This window comes from Barbus barbus, assembly GCF_936440315.1.
Source record: "Barbus barbus genome assembly, chromosome: 29".
NCBI classification, from domain to species: Eukaryota; Metazoa; Chordata; class Actinopteri; order Cypriniformes; family Cyprinidae; genus Barbus; species Barbus barbus.
Window position 1 is genome coordinate 2141542 of NC_136757.1, and position 21870 is coordinate 2163411.

General features: G+C 37.7%; 1 protein-coding gene across 1 annotated transcript in view; it reads left to right on the plus strand.

The window, feature by feature from the left end:
• The window catches only part of wnt5a (wingless-type MMTV integration site family, member 5a), a 41063-nt gene extending 20146 nt beyond the window's left edge, over positions 1 to 20917 (plus strand). The window contains exons 3-6 of the mRNA XM_079385287.1: positions 3987 to 4117; positions 12585 to 12832; positions 13483 to 13775; positions 18672 to 20917. Of these exons, the coding sequence (XP_079241413.1) occupies positions 3993 to 4117; positions 12585 to 12832; positions 13483 to 13775; positions 18672 to 19130 (1125 nt within the window). The 5' untranslated portion in view covers positions 3987 to 3992 and the 3' untranslated portion in view covers positions 19131 to 20917. The remainder of the gene's footprint in view (positions 1 to 3986; positions 4118 to 12584; positions 12833 to 13482; positions 13776 to 18671) is intronic.
• Positions 20918 to 21870: the final 953 nt, after the last annotated feature.

Below are 21870 nucleotides of genomic sequence, written 5' to 3' on the forward strand. Positions count from 1 at the left end.
TGATCTCCGACTGGTGAAGTCGAACATCATTAGCGCCAACGTGCATAACAATCTTACTGAATTTCCATTTAGCATTAGCCAGCACTTTTAAATTTGCCAAGATGTCAGGCGCTCTGGCTCCCGGTGAACAATGGACTATGGTGGCTGGTGTCTCTATTTTCACGTTCCATACAATAGAATCGCCAATAACCAGAGCACTTTCATCAGGTTTCTCAGTGGGTGCGTCACTGAGTGGGGAGAACCTGTTTGATGTTCTGATCGGAACGGAAGAGTGGTGTTTTGGCCCGTGACTAGGCCGCCTCACAGTCACCCAGTTGCCCTGCTGCACGGGATCTACCGGAACCGAACAATGTACAGGAGTCCCTGAGCTAGTCGCATCCAAAGCAGTATCTACAGCCCTCACTTTCTTACTATCCTCATCTAAAGTTTGGATGCGTGTCTCTAATTCTGAAAACTTCTCTGTCAGCCTAACTATTTCCCTGCATTTATCACATGTGAATCCCTCATCGCCAACAGAGAGATAAACTATACATGTGACATGAAGTGCAAACAACAATAGCAGGAGAAGAAGCCATTACTCACAATGACTGATGAATGATACCAACTTAACTTACCACTTACCACTGTTGTTTGATGAACTCGTGAAAAACGGAGTGAGAGAGAAATGAAAACGGAGCGAGAAAAAAGAAAACAATAATAGGTGCGAATAGAAATGCGAATGGAACCGGTTTTAAAGAGCAAACGATCAAATTAGTTAGATTAGTTTGATAGATAATACCAGAAATATGGTGGGAATTAAGTTATATATTATCACTTTAAACAACAGAGAGTGAAAGTATGGTAAAGATTCAATAAAAAAGCGTAGCTACAAATGCAAACCTCTCAGCAGCACAACAGACAGGAACAAACTGAAGCAATCGATCTCAGAGAGGGATGAGCGCAAAACGTTTAACTAACTTTTTCGTGCACGAAAGCATATTGATCCCTCTTTCAGAATCAACTTTTGTGAAAATCCAGCGTTGAACTGACCCTCGTTTGTGAGGCAGTCCGGCATAAAATGATTGGCACAAACATATAGGACTTAACAGATTTCTCTCCGAGACATTTCCTTCGAAAAAGAAAATTAACCACAGTGTCCTTCGCGGCTCAGATGGAGGGAGTCTATGGAGACTCCTATGTTCTAGGAGGTTCTAGACCACAGTAACTGGGGAGGCCAGACAAGGGCCACTTGTGCTTTTAGGGGGCACAATTTTAAAATTCATCTTAACCTACTTTAAGTATTATTCATTCAGTCATTTTTCACGATGTCATGTCTCACTGCAATCTCTAGAAGTGATCTATAACAATTTCAACTAAAATGTACGGTGGCCGAGAGAGCTCAACAGCTGCAAATAGGAAAAACACCTGCAAATTAAGAAAACAACTTCGCCAATTTGACAGCACACGCGCTGCAAATGCACACAAAACAACCAAATAAAGGAACAAGCTGCAAATGCAATTCTTTATTTGGTTGTGTTGTGAGCATTTGCACCACCTGCTGTCAAATTGATGAAGATGTTTTCTTGATTTGCTGGTGCTTTTTCTATTTACATGTATTTTTTGAAGTTGCAGCGCGTTGAGCTCTCTCGGCCACCGTAAAAATGTATGTTTCATGATGTTTCATTTATTTGACAATTTTTGAGGGGGCACGAGAGAAGGGTTAGTATAACAGATATAGGCTTATGTACCAACTGAAAAAATTTAATTAATATAAAACCATCACAGAAAATTTTAATGGTTTCCACTACAAATACCATTACAAACATTACAAACCATCAACTTTTAACCATTAAAAAATGGTTTTCTGTAGTGTGTTTTGGGACATATTTCATTAGGATTTATTGGTTTTAACAAGCCACCAATAGAAGGCAACCAATTAGAGACCAACAAGGTCCATTACAGTTTCCAGTAAAACCAATACAAGTCCCATTATAACCAGTAAAACCATTACTAATTTTGTAATGGTGTCTATTGTTTTTTGTTTTTTTTCAGCAGGGGATTTATTTTTATTTATTTTTTTATTATTATTCGATATATCCCCAAAATATATCATGAAATATCTTGATTCTCAAATATGTGTAAGTAAATGTATTTTGCACCATTATAGATTGTTAGTTGATCTATAATGGGCAAAGTAGCCTAATACTGTAATCTATTAACTACGCATAAAAGCCCATCTTTTTACTTAAGTACCAGATATGGGTGTCATACCATAAAATACTCTTAATACGACTGACTTTGTATTTAATGTGAATTTAATAAAAACATTGTAAGCTACTAATTATCCTATAACACTTTCATTGTACAAAAAGAGAGCAAAGAATGTTTACATTATCAAAGAACATTTTCACTTCAGTCCAGCGAGTACAAGCACTCTCAAGAACTGCTATAATAATCCCTAAAGCTGTTTACACTGTGAAATTAATATCTTACTTACATTCGTACATCTTCACTTTGTTATTTCTTATGAGAGAATTAGTCAGAGAATTCAATCAACCAACGCGCGCGGTGAGGAAACAGCGTGTCTCAGTGATGACTCATCTGAACACCTCTGATTAGTCTTTACATTCATAAGCTCAACAGAATTGTATGTGATTGGTTATAATGCGCAGTGCTTTAAAAATGTGTGTCCCAGCGAATGCAGATTTGAATTTAGCAGCTGGTGATGTCCTTCTTTTTTTATACATATAGTTTACTGGACAAACTGCGCATTTCACCAAAACTTGTTTGCTGTGATATGACTCTAAATTTAGGGGAGCCAAAGGGGGGTCAAGCTTGTTGACAGGGGGGCAACTGCCCCCCCCCAGAACTGCCCCTGTCGTTGGTGCATCCCAACACATGACACTTGTAATGCCACAGCAAGTAAACAGTAATGGCGGACTGCTGCTTTTCACTCAGGGCTTTGTCTATGCTAATAGGGCAGAGATCATCACAAATGGGAGGGATTTCACCCTAAAATTGTCAACGTAGGGAGAAATCTGTAAACGCTTGTTCTGAGAGACTGTTTATGATTTATTAGGATTATAAAAAATGAGTGGGTGGATTTTTACATAATAGGCTGGTTGTTTTCACACACTGCGCCCACACAACTGTGTTCAAACACCTTATAAAAGTGATTTTTGCATAATAGGCCCCCTTTAAGAACCTTACTAACTATTAATAAGCAGCAAATTAGGAGTTTATTGTAGTTAATGGTTTGTTAATAGCAAGAATTAGACAGTAAAATAAAGTGTGACCCAGTTTGCTGCTATCAAACAGCCATTATATATTATAGAATTTTATTTTGGAAATGGTTGCATTTTCTTAAATGTTTTTCTATAGCTTTGTCCCAGTTCAGAGGCTGCAGGTGTTAAATGGGACGGTCTAGTTTATGGGAGATTACTCATGTCACCTATAGCAATTGTGAGTGACAGTAAAGTTTGTACTGTACTTTTTTGAAAAGTTATATTTAACTGTTTGAAAACAAAACAGGGTTCACAACCTGTCTAAACATGATCACCTTGGTCCATTATGTACATAATAAAAAGTATAAACTACCAATAAAATCACATCTTAGTAAGAAAGAAGTAAACTTTTGAACTGCTTTAAAGTGTTTAGAGTGTTTTCAAGTAAGTTGAAGGTCAATATTTACATTTGAAACTGTAAACCAGCATTGTCTTCGGATAGTCTGGCCCTTGAAGGATCCATTCTTTGTATCCTTCATGGCCCAGGACACGAAGGACACATTGGATGAGGGACAGCCTTTGTCGCACTGATGTGACATTGATGTCCTAATATACATAATACATAATAATAGTAACTGGGATCAAAATTATTATGCAGATATAAGCTGTAACTCTTTCTTTTCTTCATTTTGCACAGATAAACATTCTTCCAATATCTCCACTAGCACACAGACTAACAGCTGAGCTTTGTGTGAAATGTAACTCTTCATCTTGTTTCTTCAGGTCAGAATGTTGTTCAAGCTGAAGTTGATGCGCTCGGGGTGGGGTGAAGTCACGGACTCACGACACGGAGCCATCATCATTACCTTCTGTGCCTTCTTTATGCACGTGTTTGTGGAAGCTAGCTCATGGTGGTATGTAGTGTTTTTTAAAAAACACATTTGAAAATACAAAGTCATCATAGTATGTATGTGTTTTTTTCATTCAAGAAACATTGTTTCTTTGTGTAACTGTATATCTTATACGTTGTGCTACATGTCTGTGAGCATCCATTTCTTCCTCATACTGCCTCAAAACTGATTAACTTTTTCGAAACGCTCGAAATACCACATGCAAATACAACAAAAACTCTACACATGTATAAAACAGCTTTTACAAACCCAGGACCTGTCTAAACAGGCCAATAAGACACTATTAACTACAACTCTCCCTTTTAATTAAACGGGTCATATGATGCAAGTTTTCCTTTCTCTTTGGAGTGTTACAAGCTGATTGTGCATTGATAAGATCCCTGAAGTTGCAAAGACTAAAGTCTCAAAACCAAAGAGATATTCTTTATCAAAGTTAAGATTCGTCCACTGTGTGTTTCTAGGCGAAAGCAAAAGCACTTTATTTGACCTTCCAAAAGTAGATGCATTTAGGAATCATTAAGATTACTTACAACAGAACAGCAATGCATTTTATGGACGACAGTTTCGTGAACCTAGGAGAGGAGGTAATTCTGACTTTGCGATGACAATCTGGCACTTCTGAATCAGCGACTGTATGTTTTGTTATTAGTTTAAGTATTTGCTATTGACTGCTAAAATGTGGAGTTTTGCGCATCGTGTGTGTGTGTGTGTGTGTGTGTGTGTGTGTGTGTGTGTGTGTGTGTGTGTGTGCTCGCGTGTGTGAGAGAGGGAGACGGTCACACATCCGCAGCTTGTGTACTGCAAACACATACGAGCATCATCACTGTGTCTGTCATGTGACTGTTCCCCTTTCGGGCTTCAACTGATGGTAAAACTAAGGACATTATTAACCGTCTTTACATTAATTTTGAAAGCTGAAGCTCGAGATTATGGAAAGGGGCGTTACATTTCCGACGCGGCTTGTCGTGTTCGGCCAATCACAATGCAATGTGCCAGTTGGCCAATCAGAGCAGACTGTGCTTGTCGGAAGGAGGGACTTTGTAGAAAACAAAGCGTTTGAGAGAGGCGGGGCATAGAGGACCTACAATAATGTACAGTATTCGAAAAATAATGTGTTTTTTGAACATTAAATCATGTCAACATATTCTGTTACACCAAATACACAAAATAATGATCTTTAAAAAAGCATCATATGACCCCTTTAATTAATTAATTTAATTAATGAGACACAAATGTCTCATTAAAAATATTTGACAATTTTAAAACTGATCAGAGATAGGTTTGCTGCTGGGGCAATCATTGATTCATGGGTTCTCTGGCATCATCACCCCCTAGCAACGAACCATTGAAATTTCGAAACGGTTATGACGAAACAAAGCCTTGTTTACTGAAATCACGTGACTTTGGCAGTTTGATACACGCTCCAAACCACTGGTTCGAAACAAATGATTTACAAATCTTTCGAAGCTTCATGAAGAAGTGCTTCAAAAGCACCCATCACTACTGTTTCACCGTTTGTATCACTCGACTATCATGGTGGATGCCCAACTCCACTATAATTTTAGAAATAATACTGTCGTTGTGTCACAGAATGCAGTTTGAAGAGTTTTTTTTGGTGGAAATGTAGTTGTTTAAACTTCAAATGTACTGTTTATTTATAAAAATTAATGTGAAATGTGATCTCCAGGGCGTTAGTGGCCATTCAGTGCTCACGAGCCCGCCAAGAGCAGCCTCATCTCAGCCAGCTTTTCTGGAATTTGCCGCTGGCTCTGATGTCTCTATAGCGGTTAAACATGAGATATAATTCATTCGCGGTATATCCAATGGGCAGTCTTTAGTCTCATTAGTCTATTATTTGTTCCAGAGCAAAAAGGTTTGACAGAGCAAAGTTTCATAACTTTGTGTTTTTATGTAACTTCTGTATCAGAGTGCTGCCTTTGTACTCGTCACTGAATTGCTTAGAAACTTCTATAATGGCATTTTTGTTTATTAAATGATTGCTGAATAAATAACATTTTATATAAACAATAGTAGTATTTAATATAAGTATTTGGTATTGAGAGAGGTCTTTGTGTTAGTTATAAGGGTTGTTTCCCTACAGTGGTTCAGGCTGTAGGATTGCTGAATGACTAAAGAAACGATATCAGCACGATGGTACAAAACTGTACATTTCTTGTCTATTACCACCCACTGCCACTTATACCAATGACAGAAATAAGCACAGTTAGAATAGCTAAATATGTGGGAGAGCATTGCTATTGAGTGACTATATTGTATTGCAGAAGGTAGCTCTTCAAAATTAATGTTGAATAAAGTTAGCTCATAATTTATAATCCATATGGTTTAATAACAGTATTTTATTATGGTTATAATTGGTTACAAAATAGATGAAGGATGGTAAACATAAACAGTTAATTGTATCCAACATGTATGAAAAATGTTACCTTAGTTAAGAGAGAGAAAGAGAGAGGGGGGAGATAGAGAGACAGAGAAAAAGAGGGAGAAGTCAGAGCCCCAAGAAGAGAGCACTAGCACAGAAAAGAGGCAGCAGAGAGAAAGAGAAAGAGACAGAGCAAGAGTTGCAATCTTCTTTTAGCCCTTCCTTGACCACGTGACTAAAAACTATATGTGAGACATTCAAACTGACCAATCAGCAGATTACAGCTTCACCTATTGTGCAAAATTTGTACAAATTTTTAGCAATTAGTAGACCCACATTGTATACACATCTTGGCCTACAGGCCTTGATCAGGACCTCTGTGCCTTCAGGAATTCCAAATGGCCCTTTTGTCACTCAAGGTTTGGGAAAGAAAAGCAGAAGATTTTGATTATTTTTGATCGTGCATAGTGATGATGATTACATGTTACCATATTAGATGGCCACAAGTGACTGTCTTTATGAGTGAGTCAGCAGTAAAGACTCTTATATTGAAAGAGACTGAAAGAAGGTTGTAAATAAGGAAAAATAAGGAAATAATTTTTCACTTTCGCAACAAACAAATGCATTGTTCATTGTTGTCGTGGGAAATCCCCTTAGAGGTGACATATCATGAAAATCTGACTTTTCCAGGTTTTAAGTGCTATAATCGCATCTACCAACGAAGGAAACATGAAAAAGATTAAGGGGCCGTTCACATGTCATGCCTAAAACATGTGAACGGCATTTATTCAGGGGCCTTGGCCTAATGGTTAGAGAGTCGGACTCGTAATCGAAAGGTTGCGGGTTCGAGTCCCCGGCCGGCAGGGATTGTAGGTGGGGGAGTGAATGTACAGCGCTCTCTCCACCCTCAATACCACGACTGAGGTGCCCTTGAGCAAGGCACCGAACCCCCAACTGCTCCCCGGGCGCCGCAGCATAAATGCTGCCCACTGCTCCGGGTGTGTGTGTGTGTGTGTGTGTGTGTGTGTGTGTGTGTGTGTGTGTGTGTGTGTGTGTGTGTGTGTGTGTGTGTGTGTGTGTGTGTGTGTGTGTGTGTGTGTGTGTGTGTGTGTGTGTGTGTGTGTGTTCACTACTCACTGCTGTGTGTGCACTTGGATGGGTTAATTTACACCAATTTCGAGTATGGGTCACCATACTTGACTTTACTAAAAACACGTGGACAACACTAGGCGCCACTTTCTCCTTTTCAAAGCGCTCTGTAGCTTGCGTTCCTGTGGCGTCTGCCATTGCTAAGCAACCATGACCTGCGTTCTCCATGAAGACGCAGAAGTTTCAACAAAAGAAAAATAGATAGTTACTTTGGATAGTTACACCACTACATACAGTGGTGGCCAAAATTATTAGAACACTAGTATTAACTAAGTCAGTTATTTGTATCTTTTGCTGTAGTGTGTCAGTAGGAAATCCCAGTTTACATTTCCAAACATTAATTTTGCTATTAATTGTAATAATCCAGTGAGATTTTTAATTGCACAACAGCCAGTGCTACACACAGAGATGTGATCTGATCATCATCAGTCTGTCTGGAATGACATGAAGAAACAGAACAAACTGAGACAGACTCAATCCAGAAGAACTGTGGCAACATCTCCAAGATGCTTCCAGAGACCTACCTGCAAAGCTACAATACTGTTAGAAGTTTTAGGCACAAATGAGAATGCTTATATGCTTATTAGAAAAATCATAAATAGATTTGTATTTTTTAATTTTTTTAATCAATTAACTTCTATTAACTAAATTAAGTCAACATTTGGTGTGACCATCCTTTGCGTTTAAAGCAGATTTTGTCCTCGGTGCACTTGCTCATAGTTTTTCCAAGTAGATTTGCAGGTAGGTCTCCAGAAGCATCTTGGAGATGTTGCCACAGTTCTTCTGGATTGAGTCTGTCTCAGTTTGTTCTGTTTCTTCATGTCATTCCAGACAGACTGGATGATGATCAGATCACATCTCTGTGTGGAGCACTGGCTGTTGTGCAAACAAAAATCTCACTGGATTATTACAATTAATGGCAAAATGAATGTTTGGGAATGTAAACTGATATTTCCTACAGACACACTACAGCAAAAGATACAAATAACTGACTTAAAATATGTTTTTAGCTGCTGAAAATACTAGTGTTCTAATCATTTTGTCCACTACTGCATATACTGTAAATCAGCATCAGAAATTAACTGATATCCACAGGGGCATTTATTCATTTCTTACTTGAGGACAATTTTATAACTACCTTAACTAATTTAACAAATTAAAGGTTGAAGCTGCAATGTCATGCAATGGAAGTTTGTTGTTCATGCGGATGCGAGAATTTGAATATTTAGACTATGAGAATTCAGACAATGAGCGCATACAACTCTGAACACTGAACGACTCTGGAGTTCTTCGAGGTGACGAATCAAACCGCCTCTGATTGAACATAGCATTCATAAGCTCAACGGAAATGTGTGTGGTTGGTTATAATGCTCAACGCTGCAGACCGCGCTCAAAAAGATTTGATGCAATGTAATTAAGCAGTATACTATAAATGAAATGCCACGATTAACACTTACTGCTACAAACAGTTACAATAGGCTTACTTGAATGAAATCGAATGTATACCTGTGGAATCGTTCACAGACAGCACACACGGTGTTCAACCAAAGATCCTCATTGCAGGCCGACAGTAGAATTTGCAGATTTGGCTTCAAATGACTGTTGATCTTTATGTTTTCCGTGTTCTCAAATTATCCGGAATTAATGAGAAACCGCTTCAGTTCGATTCAGTGCGTGCAGGTGTTGCTGCGAGCGGGATTCGAACCGTGGTCTCCGGCGTGGGAGGTGGGCGCTCTAACAAGGAATTCGTGAATCAGTGTTGCCAGATCGGGTTGACGATTTCCAGCCAAAAGCTCACCAAAACCCGCCCACTTCAACAAAAACCAGCCCAAAATTTTAACTGCCAAAATAATGTGATAGAATTTTATCTTATGTTTTAATTTTACGTCAATAAAGGTTGATAAGGACCATTTTTATCTCCTTAAAATAAAATAATGACAAAATAAAATAAAGATAGGTTAAATCAATTTCACAGGAATATGGATCAAAACAGAGCATATGCGTTAAAGGGAGACAGAAAATTAAAATGTCCAAAAATCTTTTCAAAGTGGCAATCAAGAAATTAACCGATGACTTTAACCCTCGGAAAAACACATGAATTATTTTCGATGTCCACAGTAAGAATAATCTATTTTTTTGAGCAAAAAGTGCACAATAAAGTGATCAGAACGCAATAAATTAGCTGGCATTTACTCTCGTTCATGCACACACCCATGACAGCCAAAACTGTGTTATTCATTGATACATACTGTATGATAATCTGACAGCAAAAATAAATAATAATAATAACAATCAACAACAATAATGCGCTTACCTTTGTCTTGTGCTTCAACTACAGCACGCATTTCACGAAGTACACATTTTAGAACATAATGCAGAACTCTGCAGTCAAAACTGTTCAAGTCCAGCAGCTGTCAATGCATGCCAGAGTAGAGTCTGGACGGTTTAAAAGATGTTCTGAAGCAGAACAGCATCGTATAGTCCCATATTCAGTTTTGACTTTTATTAAATCACATTTACATTTACTCATTTAGCTGACGCTTTTATCCAAAGCAACTTACAATTGCTATATATGTCAGAGGTCGCACGCCTCTGGAGCAACTAGGGGTTAAGTGTCTTGCTCAGGGACACATTGGTGTCTAACAGTGGATTCGAACCCGGGTCTCTCACACCAAAGGCATGTGTCTTATCCACTGTGCCATCACCACCCCATGTTGAAATCATTCAAACTGTTCTCTTATTTCAGTTACAATTACATTTAGAAGTCTTCTATTCATTCAGATTTGAGTCACTCTTAGAGTCTTTATCATGTATATTTAGGCCACTTTGACATCGCAATCACTTAAATAAAATGAATGAATGAATATCTGCACATTTAAATCTTGCACTTTATAGCGCCAAAACCCCGTCACTCAAGATTCATCACATCTCACCAACATAAAAGATGGTAAATTGATTGACAAGTCTCTGTTAAACTGAACCAATTAGGGTTGAGTTAGGCTATGGAAAATGAGTTGATGACTGCGCTACACATTATTTTACTGTGATACTTTGAGTTTGAACATATTAAAATAATATGATTAAAGATAAAAGCAAAGAAAAAAGCAGCTTGGGCGGGTTTTAATTTTTTAAAAGCAGCCCAAATTTTGTCAACCCGCCCGGTTCTCCGGTCCGAGCCAATCAAAACAAGCCCACTTGGGCGGCAACCCGCCCAATCTGGCAACACTGTCGTGAATAGGGCATCATTCATGCCCCAGATTAAAGAGACGGCGTGCTTGGAGTAAACTACGTGTTTCTTAACATGTAGCATACAAATTGCAAAAAAAAAAAAAAAAGGAGAGGAACGCAGCCCACTGTAGCGAAGTAAAAGTACCGTTTTTTTTCCATTAGAAATGTACTCGAGTTAAAATAAAAGTACTCATCTTTAAATCTACTCTTAAAAGTAAAATTTTTCCAAAAATGTACTCAAGTAAATGTAGCGGAGTAAATGTACTTCGGTGCGCTTGCAGCATTCTGAAAAATTTTGATATTTTTTAAAAGATGTGACATGTGAACCTCCCCTTACCCAGTAACTTTGTTTTGGTAAACCTTTTTCAGCAAGCCTCTGAAAAAACTAGCGCTTCTGATTTCGCTCCCCTTGTGACGTTGCAAAAGGATCTCATTATAATATTACTGCCCCTTAATCTGTACGTTTCCACCCGCTGCACCATCATTTTGATTTTGCAAGCAACAACGGTGCAAAGGTTTGAGCAAAACATGCTAACTGTTCTGCCTTTGGCTGCACAGACGAGAACAGAACACACTTTAGAATCCCAGCCTCAGAGGAGACAAGACAGCAGTGGATTTATTGATTTATTTACTGTATATTGCTGCTGCCACATAGATCTAATATAAACATGTGATTACTTTCCCAGCTGTTTACCTTCACAGACATAACCGTCTGCTTTTGTAACTCGTGTGTTTTTAAAGGAAACTTGTGTGTGAATGAGAACTTAGTTTAGTATTCACATGCTGTGTGACAGCTGCTTTCTGTACGTGTGCTTCAGATGTGTGTGCTCGGAAAACCCTATATCAGAAGTTACAATCAATATGGTTTAAAACGTATGATTTCAGCACGATAAACATGATAATTAGAACCAAAACAGATGTTTTTAGCAGGTATGAGCTGTAATGGCGCAGCTCTATTCTGGAAAAAGGGGGAGGGGAGCAGCAGCTCATTTGCATTTAAAGAGACAAAATAGGCATTTTCAAAAGGATATAATAAATGATATGTGGGATATTGTGAGCTGAAACTTCACAGACACATTCTGGGGGCACCTAAATTACATATTGTGAAAAGGGGCATAATATGTCTTCTTTAACATTTGAAAGGATACTATGACAAAGATATAGCTTTCCTCAGTGGACATTCAAACGAATGTTTATTGTGAATATGAGATTGTGCTGAATAATGTATGCTGCATCCAATGCAGGTAATCACACTCACTCAGTCCATCTCTCTGTCATAATACTCTACATAATACAATAAGCTTGCAATGAAGCAATTCAGTGTTCCTTCATTACTAGTTCTAAAGTTATGTTTTCGAATTAGCAACAGAGGCTTAGGCTCTGCTGTTAAACTGTCAACTTGAGATTTGAGGAAGGTAGTAGTTCTGCACACAAATGGGTTTTTAAGACACTAAGTGTTGTTTCTTATTTATTTACACACTTGTGCCGTCAAACTGTTGTACAAATGCGATATCACACGTGTAACCATGTGATATCGCTCTGTATCGGCATGGCTGTGATTACCTACGACATTGTTGCCTCGTTGCCTATGGCCGAATCACAGCTATGCTGATATAGAGTGATATCACATGGCTACGAGTGTGATATTGCTCAGATATACAAAAAACATTTTCATCACTAAATGTGTTTGCTTATGCATGGGGGGTCTTCCAGGTCTCTAGCGATGAATCCCCTCCTGATACCAGAAGCGTATATCATAGGAGGACAGCCACTGTGCAGTCAACTAGGAGGACTATCCAAAGGACAGAAGAAGCTTTGCCAGCTGTACCAAGATCACATGCAGTTCATTGGCGAGGGCGCCAAAACAGGCATCCAGGAGTGCCAATACCAGTTTCGCAACCGCCGCTGGAACTGCAGCACAGTGGACAACTCCTCAGTGTTTGGCAGAGTCATGCAGATAGGTATATTTTTAGACAGCTGTTTTCCATTTAACAGTAATTGAAGATGATCACAGATGTTTTGCTCCAAAACGGACAAAACACCATAGAAGCACCTTGTGCCATTTTGTGTGGGAGTGTTGTTGTCTAACAAAACCAAGCTCAGGCAATTCAATTCAAAAGAAACTGGTTTCTTTTTATACCCAATAAAAAAAAATTTTGAAACCCAATGCTCTGTTTATACATGTCTCTTTTGTGGTATTTATACATGCTGATCTCTTAATGTCTGATCAGGTGTGATTGCTTGTTATATATGAGGAGATATGTCCACTAGGTGGTAAGCTGAATGCATTTTTACAAGAGTGCATGTGGCAGCACATCACTGTGATGCACCTAAATTTGTCTTTTTCGTTTAAAACAAAAACCTACATATTTAGTTTGAAGTGCCTTCTCTTTTTACATTCTGACACATGAAAGCAATGCTACATAATGTACTACACAGTTTTTCAGAACAGTAATTCTTAAGATTCTTTCAGTTTTGGTCAATGTTCCTAGGATAAATATATTAGGGTAAACAGAATAAATTATTAGGATTTACTAATAAACTGTTGCTCATAAAAGCAAATAAACAAACATAAATGTGATTTTGTTGTGGTGGTTGTTTGCTTTTCCAGGGAGCAGAGAGACAGCATTCACATACGCTATCAGCGCCGCTGGTGTGGTCAATGCAGTGAGCCGTGCCTGCAGAGAGGGAGAGCTGTCGAGCTGTGGCTGCAGCAGGGCAGCAAGACCTAGAGATCTGCCACGAGACTGGCTGTGGGGCGGCTGTGGTGACAACCTCAATTATGGATACCGCTTCAGCAAGGAGTTTGTGGATGCACGTGAACGGGAAACAACTTTCACTAAAGGCTCTGTGGAGAGTACAAGACTGCTGATGAACCTTCATAACAATGAAGCAGGACGGAGGGTAAGACAGCTGTAACTATGTGAAGATTATTCAAACTTGCACACATGGTCAAACTAATATGCTGTGTTCGCTCTATTTTGTTTTGTTTTCTTAAGCTTATTTCTCTTGTTTAGACTCTTCAGCTACCTTTTAGGTATTTTCTGTTATTTTAATAATATAATAAAATATAATGTAATGTAATATAATATAATATAATACATATCAGTGATGTGCAGTGGTGATCTAAAATTAGGAGGCAAAGTCATCTCTTTCTTTTCTTTTCTTTTCTCTTTTCTTTTCTTTTCTTTTTTCGTTTCTTTAACATTACTTTACTTACCCGATTTTATAAATATAAGTATGAATCTCATCAATTTAGTGTTTTTAAGCATTTTACATTTATTCCAAAATAATAACTCAAGGCGTTACCAATTTAAACAATAGATTTTATTTGTGAACGTATGTTAAGCTATTCTTTATAATAGTTTAATAGTTTTCGGATCATCGGTCATCAGAGCTCAGTAAATATTGGTCACAGAAACAGAGATTTACTTAAAATTTCAGCAAGCTGATTACCCACTAAAACTCCCACAGATCATGTTTTCATGCAATTTTAAAGGGGTCATATGGTTGTTCTAAAAAGAACAATATTTTCTGTATTTGGTGTAATGCAATGTGTTTATGTGGTTTAAAGTTAAAAAACACATTATTTTCCACATACTGTACAATATTGTTGCTCCTCTATGCCCCGCCTTTCAGAAACACGTAGATTTTAATGACTTAGACTGTCTTTTCACGTTTTGTCTTTAAACATTACCATGTCTACATTTGTGATCGGAGAAACAACAAACAACAAGCACTAATCTACACTGCTCAAAACTCACGTTTGAATAGTCAGTAGCAGAAACGTACTTACAGGCTGAGTCAGAAGCGTCAGACTGTCATTGCAAAGTTGGAATTGCCTCACTTTATAGAAACAGCCTTTGAGCAAGCCAGCATTGTAGGCTACTCTCCTGCCAGGTTCAGGATATTTGTGTTGTACTGCTCTGGAACAGTGTTTTAAATACAACTTAACCACTGATTTCTAGTTGTGTCGTCTTTTGGAAGCCCAAACAAAGTAGTTTAGCTTTCAAAGCGTCTCGAAGACATGGCGCTGGCGGCAGCAACAATACTAGAGCGAGAATAAAAATCAAGCACCCTTTCTTTGAGTAAACATTTGGGTGGTGTTATGAAAATCTCCCCACATCGTGACGTATACGTGTAGGTGTGTTTGAATGAGCCGTTTTAGGGGGGCGTGGACAAGTCTTAACTTTTATAAAGAATATCTCTTTGGTTTTGAGACTTTAGTCTTTGGAACTTCAGGGATCCTATCTATGCATGAACAGCTTGTAACACTCCAAAGAGAAAGAAAAACTTGAAATCGCATCATATGACCCCTTTAAGTCTTATTTTGACATAACAAAGTGGTTATATCTAAGTGTGTTAGTTGTTTACGTACTTTTTATCATTTGTCTTCCCATTAACGCCCATTATATTTTTCATTCAGACTGATTCGTGAATGTGCTTGAACAGAGGCGGGATTTATCGCATGAACCAATCACAGCCAAACATAAGCAATCATATCCAATCATGTCACAATGGAGGCATTGTGAAACCTGCTGCAGTTTGTGTCATTGATGTAAATTAAAGAACAAAAGAAAAAGAGAAATCACTCACTGCTCTGTAATGTATAGTTTATGTGAAGATTCTTTTAAGTTCACTTAAATTCAAAGTTATATTTTTCAAAGCTTATTAAATGCTAAAAATAATAGCTTTCAATTATACTGTAATGTTGAATTGCTATAACCACTGGGTAAAATTGAGGGAAAATGCATTTAATAGAGACGTCAGTAGCAATATTGGTATCAGTGATACTGGCCTTCATTAATAATAGTTACTACTTAGTAAAAAGATGCCATTAAACACATATTTAAAATACACCATCTTTATGTTTACCAGTCTGGCTTCAGAAGTGGATATTCAACCAAGACTGCCTTGCTCTCAGTTGTTGAAGCCCTAAAACGGGCAAGAGCGGATTCCAAATCTTCAATACTTATCTTGCTGGATCTGTCCACTGCTTTTGACACGGTTAACCACCAGATCCTCCTGTCAACCCTATTGGCTAAGGACATCTTAGGAACCGCACTCCAGTGGTTTGAGTCTTACCTCTCAGATAGGTCCGTCAAGGTATCTTGGAGAGGTGAGGTGTCCAAGTTGCAACATCTAACTACTGGGGTGCCTCAGGGCTCAGTTCTTGGACCACTTCTCTTCTCTATCTACATGGCATCACTATGTTCTGTCATTCAGAAACATGGTTTTTTATATCACTGTTATGATGATGACACTCAACTCTACATCTCATTCCATCCTGGCTACCAATAGCTGCTCGCATAAAATTCAAGGTATTGATGTTTGCCTACAAAACTGTCTCTGCACCCCTTTACCTAAAATAATTTCTTCAGACTTATGTGCCCACTAGAAGCTTGTGTTCTGCAAGTGAACGGTGCATTATTGTTCATCACAAAGAGGCACAAAATCACTTTCACAGACTTTTTCATTAAATGTTTCCTCCTGGTGGAATGTCCTGTCCAACTCAATCCGAGCAGCTGAGTCCTTAGCCATCTTCAAGAATCGGCTACAAACACATCTCTTCCATCTTTATTTGACCCTCTAACTCTAGCACTCTCTATTCTAATAATATTCTTCAAGAAAAAAAAACATAAAACAACAACAACAACAAAAAAACAACAACTTGCCCCTTTTAGATTTGTACTCTATTCATTTACTATCTTATGTACTGTCTGACTGACTCACCAATTTATTTTAATTCCCTCACACTACAATTGTTTCATGTTGTTTCATTTTTCAACAGATGTCTACAAAATAATCAGTTCACATAGAGACCATGGTCTTCTTTAGCAGTCACTAATTTTATTAACTAAGTATTAACTAACTAATGTTTTCTATGCTACAAGTTTCAAGTATATATTTAGAATAATGACTGCACAAAGGAGAGGGACATATTTTCACTAATTATTTGTTTATTTTGCACAAGACAATAAATTGATTTAATTATTTTAGTGTTATTGTAGACCTAATATAATAATGAGCAAGATAAATTTTTAATGAGCCAAAAAGAATGCACGTCACACCTCTGTTTATCAATTTGCACTGGCTACCAAAAGCTGCTCGCATAAAATTCAAGGCATTAATGTTTGCCTACAAAACCACCACTGGCTTTGCACCCCTTTACCTAAATTCATTACTTCAGATTTATGTGCCAGAAGCTTGCGTTCTGCAATTGAACGTCACTTTAATGACACTAATTTGTGTAGCACTAACACTAGCTAGCTCTATTTTTTTCTTTTTATTTATTGTATAATAATTAAAAAAAACCTGTGTACTGCATTAAGCTAACTGAGACTTGTTATAGCACTTGCATATCATTGCTCTTTTGTTGATTTTGATTGCTTCCACTGTCCTCATTTGTAAGTTGCTTTGGATAAAATCGTCTGCTAAATGACTAAATGTGAATGTAATATATATGCCCATGATAGCCTATATTGCCTTAGCTACCATATAATAAGTTAGCTAAAGTTTAGCTAATGAGTCATGGATGTTAGCAAGACAAATTAACTATATTTGACTTTTGGATAATTACCTGTAAATCGCATTTTGTGGTAAAAATAGTGTTCCGGAGGGTAAAATACACATTTTTTGGTACATTTCACACTCCAGGGGCTAAGAAACACGTTATTGGGGTCGCTTCAACCCACAGACATCAAAAACAACCTGCGGCAAGGTGTTAAAGTAGCCCACTTGGCAACACTGCCTCTACACCAAGACAAACACACCCGGAAAGGGAGGGAGGGCTTCACTTCTGCGGCTCTCTCTGCCTGTCTGTGACTGCGATGTGCCGATCAATGTGCGCAACGCTACACTGCTGTGCTGCGCGCTGCGTGGAGAAGCGAAGGGGAGAAAGGCATCGGAACATGACATTTCCCGACCTTATATTTTGATTTTTATATTTGTTTGACAGGGAAAGCTGTGCGCAAACAGAAGCACACACACACACACACACACACACACACACACACACACACACACACACACATATATATATATATATATATATTATATATATTCATTTATAAAAAAAAAAAGAAAACTCCCCAGAAAAAAGGGCACTTTCTCTCGAGGAAGAAAAAGGGCAGGTGCTCAAGCCCCCTTTGTGTGCACGTGCCTGTATATATATATATATATATATATATATATAAAATAATAATATATGTATATGTATATATGTACATGTGTGTATGCATGCTTTTTTGCTCCAAGATGCAACAAAAAGTCTTTGGATAGAACATGCTTGTTTTATCATTTCTCGACCGCTGTTGCTCAGTGGAGACTCTGGGCTGTATCTGGTACATTTATCAGAAAATACGTATTCTTTAAACTTTTGCCCACAAAAGAGATACAGGCAACAGCAAATACATAGTACCACAAAAAGAGCACAGATCCTAATCAGGGAACATGTTTTTTTTTTTTTTTAAATATTGATAGAGTTGGAATTTCCGTGATGAAGTCATGCAACCATGTGTAGTTCGTTTATAACCTACATATAGCATTTTATTTCTGCCAGTTGTATTTATGCTTAAACATTTATTTGTGTAAATTATTTTGATGAACAATAATAGAATCATAAGCTTTTGTTCGTCACAGAGTATATTTTCTGCATTAAACTGCATTAAATCCAATAGAACACCTTTATTGGCTTTTTGTCGAGGGAACTAGGGTGATACTAAATACTGTGTTGGCATACAAAATCACATTCGATTTTATCATGTTCTATTTAGCTAACAACATCTTTCTCTATCACAGATAGTATCAGATCTCGCCCATGTGTCCTGTAAGTGTCATGGCGTGTCCGGCTCCTGCAGCCTTAAAACGTGCTGGTTGCAACTTGCTGATTTCCGCAAGGTGGGTGACGCACTGAAGGAGAAATACGACAGCGCCGCTGCCATGAGGCTGAACAGCCGCGGGAAGCTTGTTCAAGTTCACTCCAAATTTAACTCTCCTACCAGCAATGACCTGGTGTACATCGACCCCAGTCCAGATTACTGCGTAGAGAACAAAACTACCGGCTCTTTAGGAACTCAAAGTCGCCTCTGTAACAAGACGTCCGAAGGCATGGATGGCTGCGCGCTCATGTGTTGCGGTCGAGGTTACGATCAGTACAAGACACAGCTGGTTGAGCGTTGCCACTGCAAGTTTCACTGGTGCTGCTACGTCAAATGCAAGCGCTGTTCACGAACAGTTGACCAGTTTGTGTGCAAGTAGTAGAACGAGGCAAGTAATGAGAGCATGTGAAAGAAGATGAGAAGGAAAAACTACATAAATTATTTTTATAGAGCTGAAATCATCATGAGACTGATTGGTTTCTTGCTATCAATTTCTAAGTACTAGGTAAGACATCTAAAAAAACTGCAAATATTAAAAGTAAAAAATACATGTATTTTTTGATAAATATGATTTTGAAATCCTCTGATATGCAATATAAATGAAAACAGCCTGAATACAGTTTTTCAGTCTGAGCACTGTACATTCAGATGAGAAACCACACTGTAAAAAAAAAAAAAAAATGTTTTCCCTGTAAAATAGGTCAACTACATTAAAACCAGATCAATGTATTTGAGAATAAGACTTGTTTTGAGAAAATGTCTTACATTGTCAGTGGTTTCTATTATCACTGAATTTATGCTTATAAAACAAAATTAATCAAATTACTAAAGGGTTAAGATATATAAATTTGATTCACGATATATTCCCCCGAAAACAAGTTTTATCTTACACAATATTACTTTTCAAGTAAAAGTATCTTGATTTAGAAAGAACAAGATACTAAAACACAGTTGAATTAGGTTAGACCAGGTTAGGGAGATATAAACAGTGTGCAGAGGTGGGGCATCTCCAGGACATACATGAGTTAACTGCATAACAAAAAGTGTGTATTCACCATGTAGTTACCACTGTGTTCTTTAGACTGACATCATCTCACACTTTGTGAATTTGCATACAAAATCTAACACAATGATTGTATGCATTGTGGTTCATCTACTTCTATTGCAACAGGTTTTCTACAGTAAACAATATAATATCTGTGCAATACCTTCACAATTGTGTGCAGTCACTGTAAACAAAGTCATTATAGAGAATTTATGTTTGAATCTATTCATCCACCCAAGCTCCACATTCACGTGTAATTATGGTAACACTTTACAATAAAGGTACATGAATAACCATGTACTAATATTGAATTAATATTTACTTTAACATGAACTCATGATTAGCGAAGACATGAGCACTGTAAATATTAGAAAAGGGCTTTTAAATTACAGACTGCTTTCAAATAGCACACCCTGGTTCTTAACTGGCAATGGAGACCAGACGGAACATCCATCAAGCGTTAGACAACCTAGGTTATTATGTGTGGAGGTTTTGGGTACCTCTGAATTTCTGAATTTAGCAGTAGGAAGGTACTAGTCAGCCAGTTTTTTTCATCTATACGATCTATTAGTTTTGTGAAGTGGTGTGTTTAATCAGAACTTATGGAACTGATCCTTGCAGCATGATACCTCTGCATTTACTGCTACAAAGTGATAACAGTCAGAGAAGTAGGATTTAAACCATTTCAGTGCAATTCAAGGGGAAAAGGGAAGTGGTGTGTGGCCAAGTATGGTGACCCATACTCAGAATTTGTGCTCTGCCAAGTGTACACACAGTAGTGAACAAACACCCGGAGCAGTGGGCAGCCAATGCAGTAGCACCCAGGGAGCAGTTAGGGGTCGGTGCCTTGCTCAAGGGTCTCACCTCAGTCGTGGTTATTCACTCCCCCCACCTACAATCCCTGCTAGACCTGAGACTCGAACCCACGGCCTTCGGGTTACAAGTCTAACTCTCTATCCATTAGGCCACGACTGCCCATTGTCGTGATCCAATTATGCTAACATCATTTTTTAAGCCTATGCAAGAGAATGTTGTGGTCAATAGTATCAAAGGCAGCACTAAGGTTAACTAACAGAGAGATGCAGCCATGATGAGATAAGAGAGTAGTTTCAGTGATATGAATTCTGAAAAATAAATAAATGAAAATAATAATAATAAAATAAAAGTTTTGAAGATACAACTTTTTCAAGATTTTTTGTCAGAAAAGTGAGATTTGAGATCAGTCTGTAATTAACTAGCTCTCATTTTTAATGAGAGGCAGCTAGCTTCAATTTTTTTTGGGACATGTTAATGATGAATTAATAAAATGTTGTAAGTAGATTAATTAATAAAATCATTACTGATGTGGTGTTGGGGGTTGTCTGAAAGTGTTTAGCCACTATATCAAAGAAATACATAGAGTTTTTGTTTTAAGAGAGTGGAAAAGTAAGCAGATCTAGCCATTTTTAGGCCTTTATGTAGATAGAAACACTATCCTTCCACACAATGTAAAATACCTCTAGTTTTGTTTTCTGCCATCTGCACTCCATATTCCAGGCAGCTCTCTTAAAGACCTGAGACTGTTCCTTATACCACAGTATTGTGCTGTTAAGCTTCCTCAAGTGCAAAGGATATCTAGGTATGTGATGTCTGATATCTGGAATTTAGGATGAATAAAAATGCCAATCCTTATGCATATTTTTCATAATCAATGAGGATGTTAAAATCACCTACAATTAAACATTTGAGACCCTGGACCCCAAAACCAGTCTGAAGTCGCTGGGGTATATTTGTAGCAATAGCCAAAAATACATTGTATGGGTCAAAATTATAATTTTATGCCAAAAATCATTAGGATATTAAGTAAAGATCATGTTCCATGAAGATATTTAAGATTATAAATTTCTTACCGTAAATATATCAAAACTTCATTATTGATTAGTGATATGCATTGCTAAGAACTTCATTTGAACAACTTTAAAGGAGATTTTCTCAATATTTAGATTTTTTTGCACCCTCAGATTCCAGATTGTCAAATAGTTGTATCTCAGCCAGATATTGTCCTATCATAACAAACCATACATCAATGGAAAGA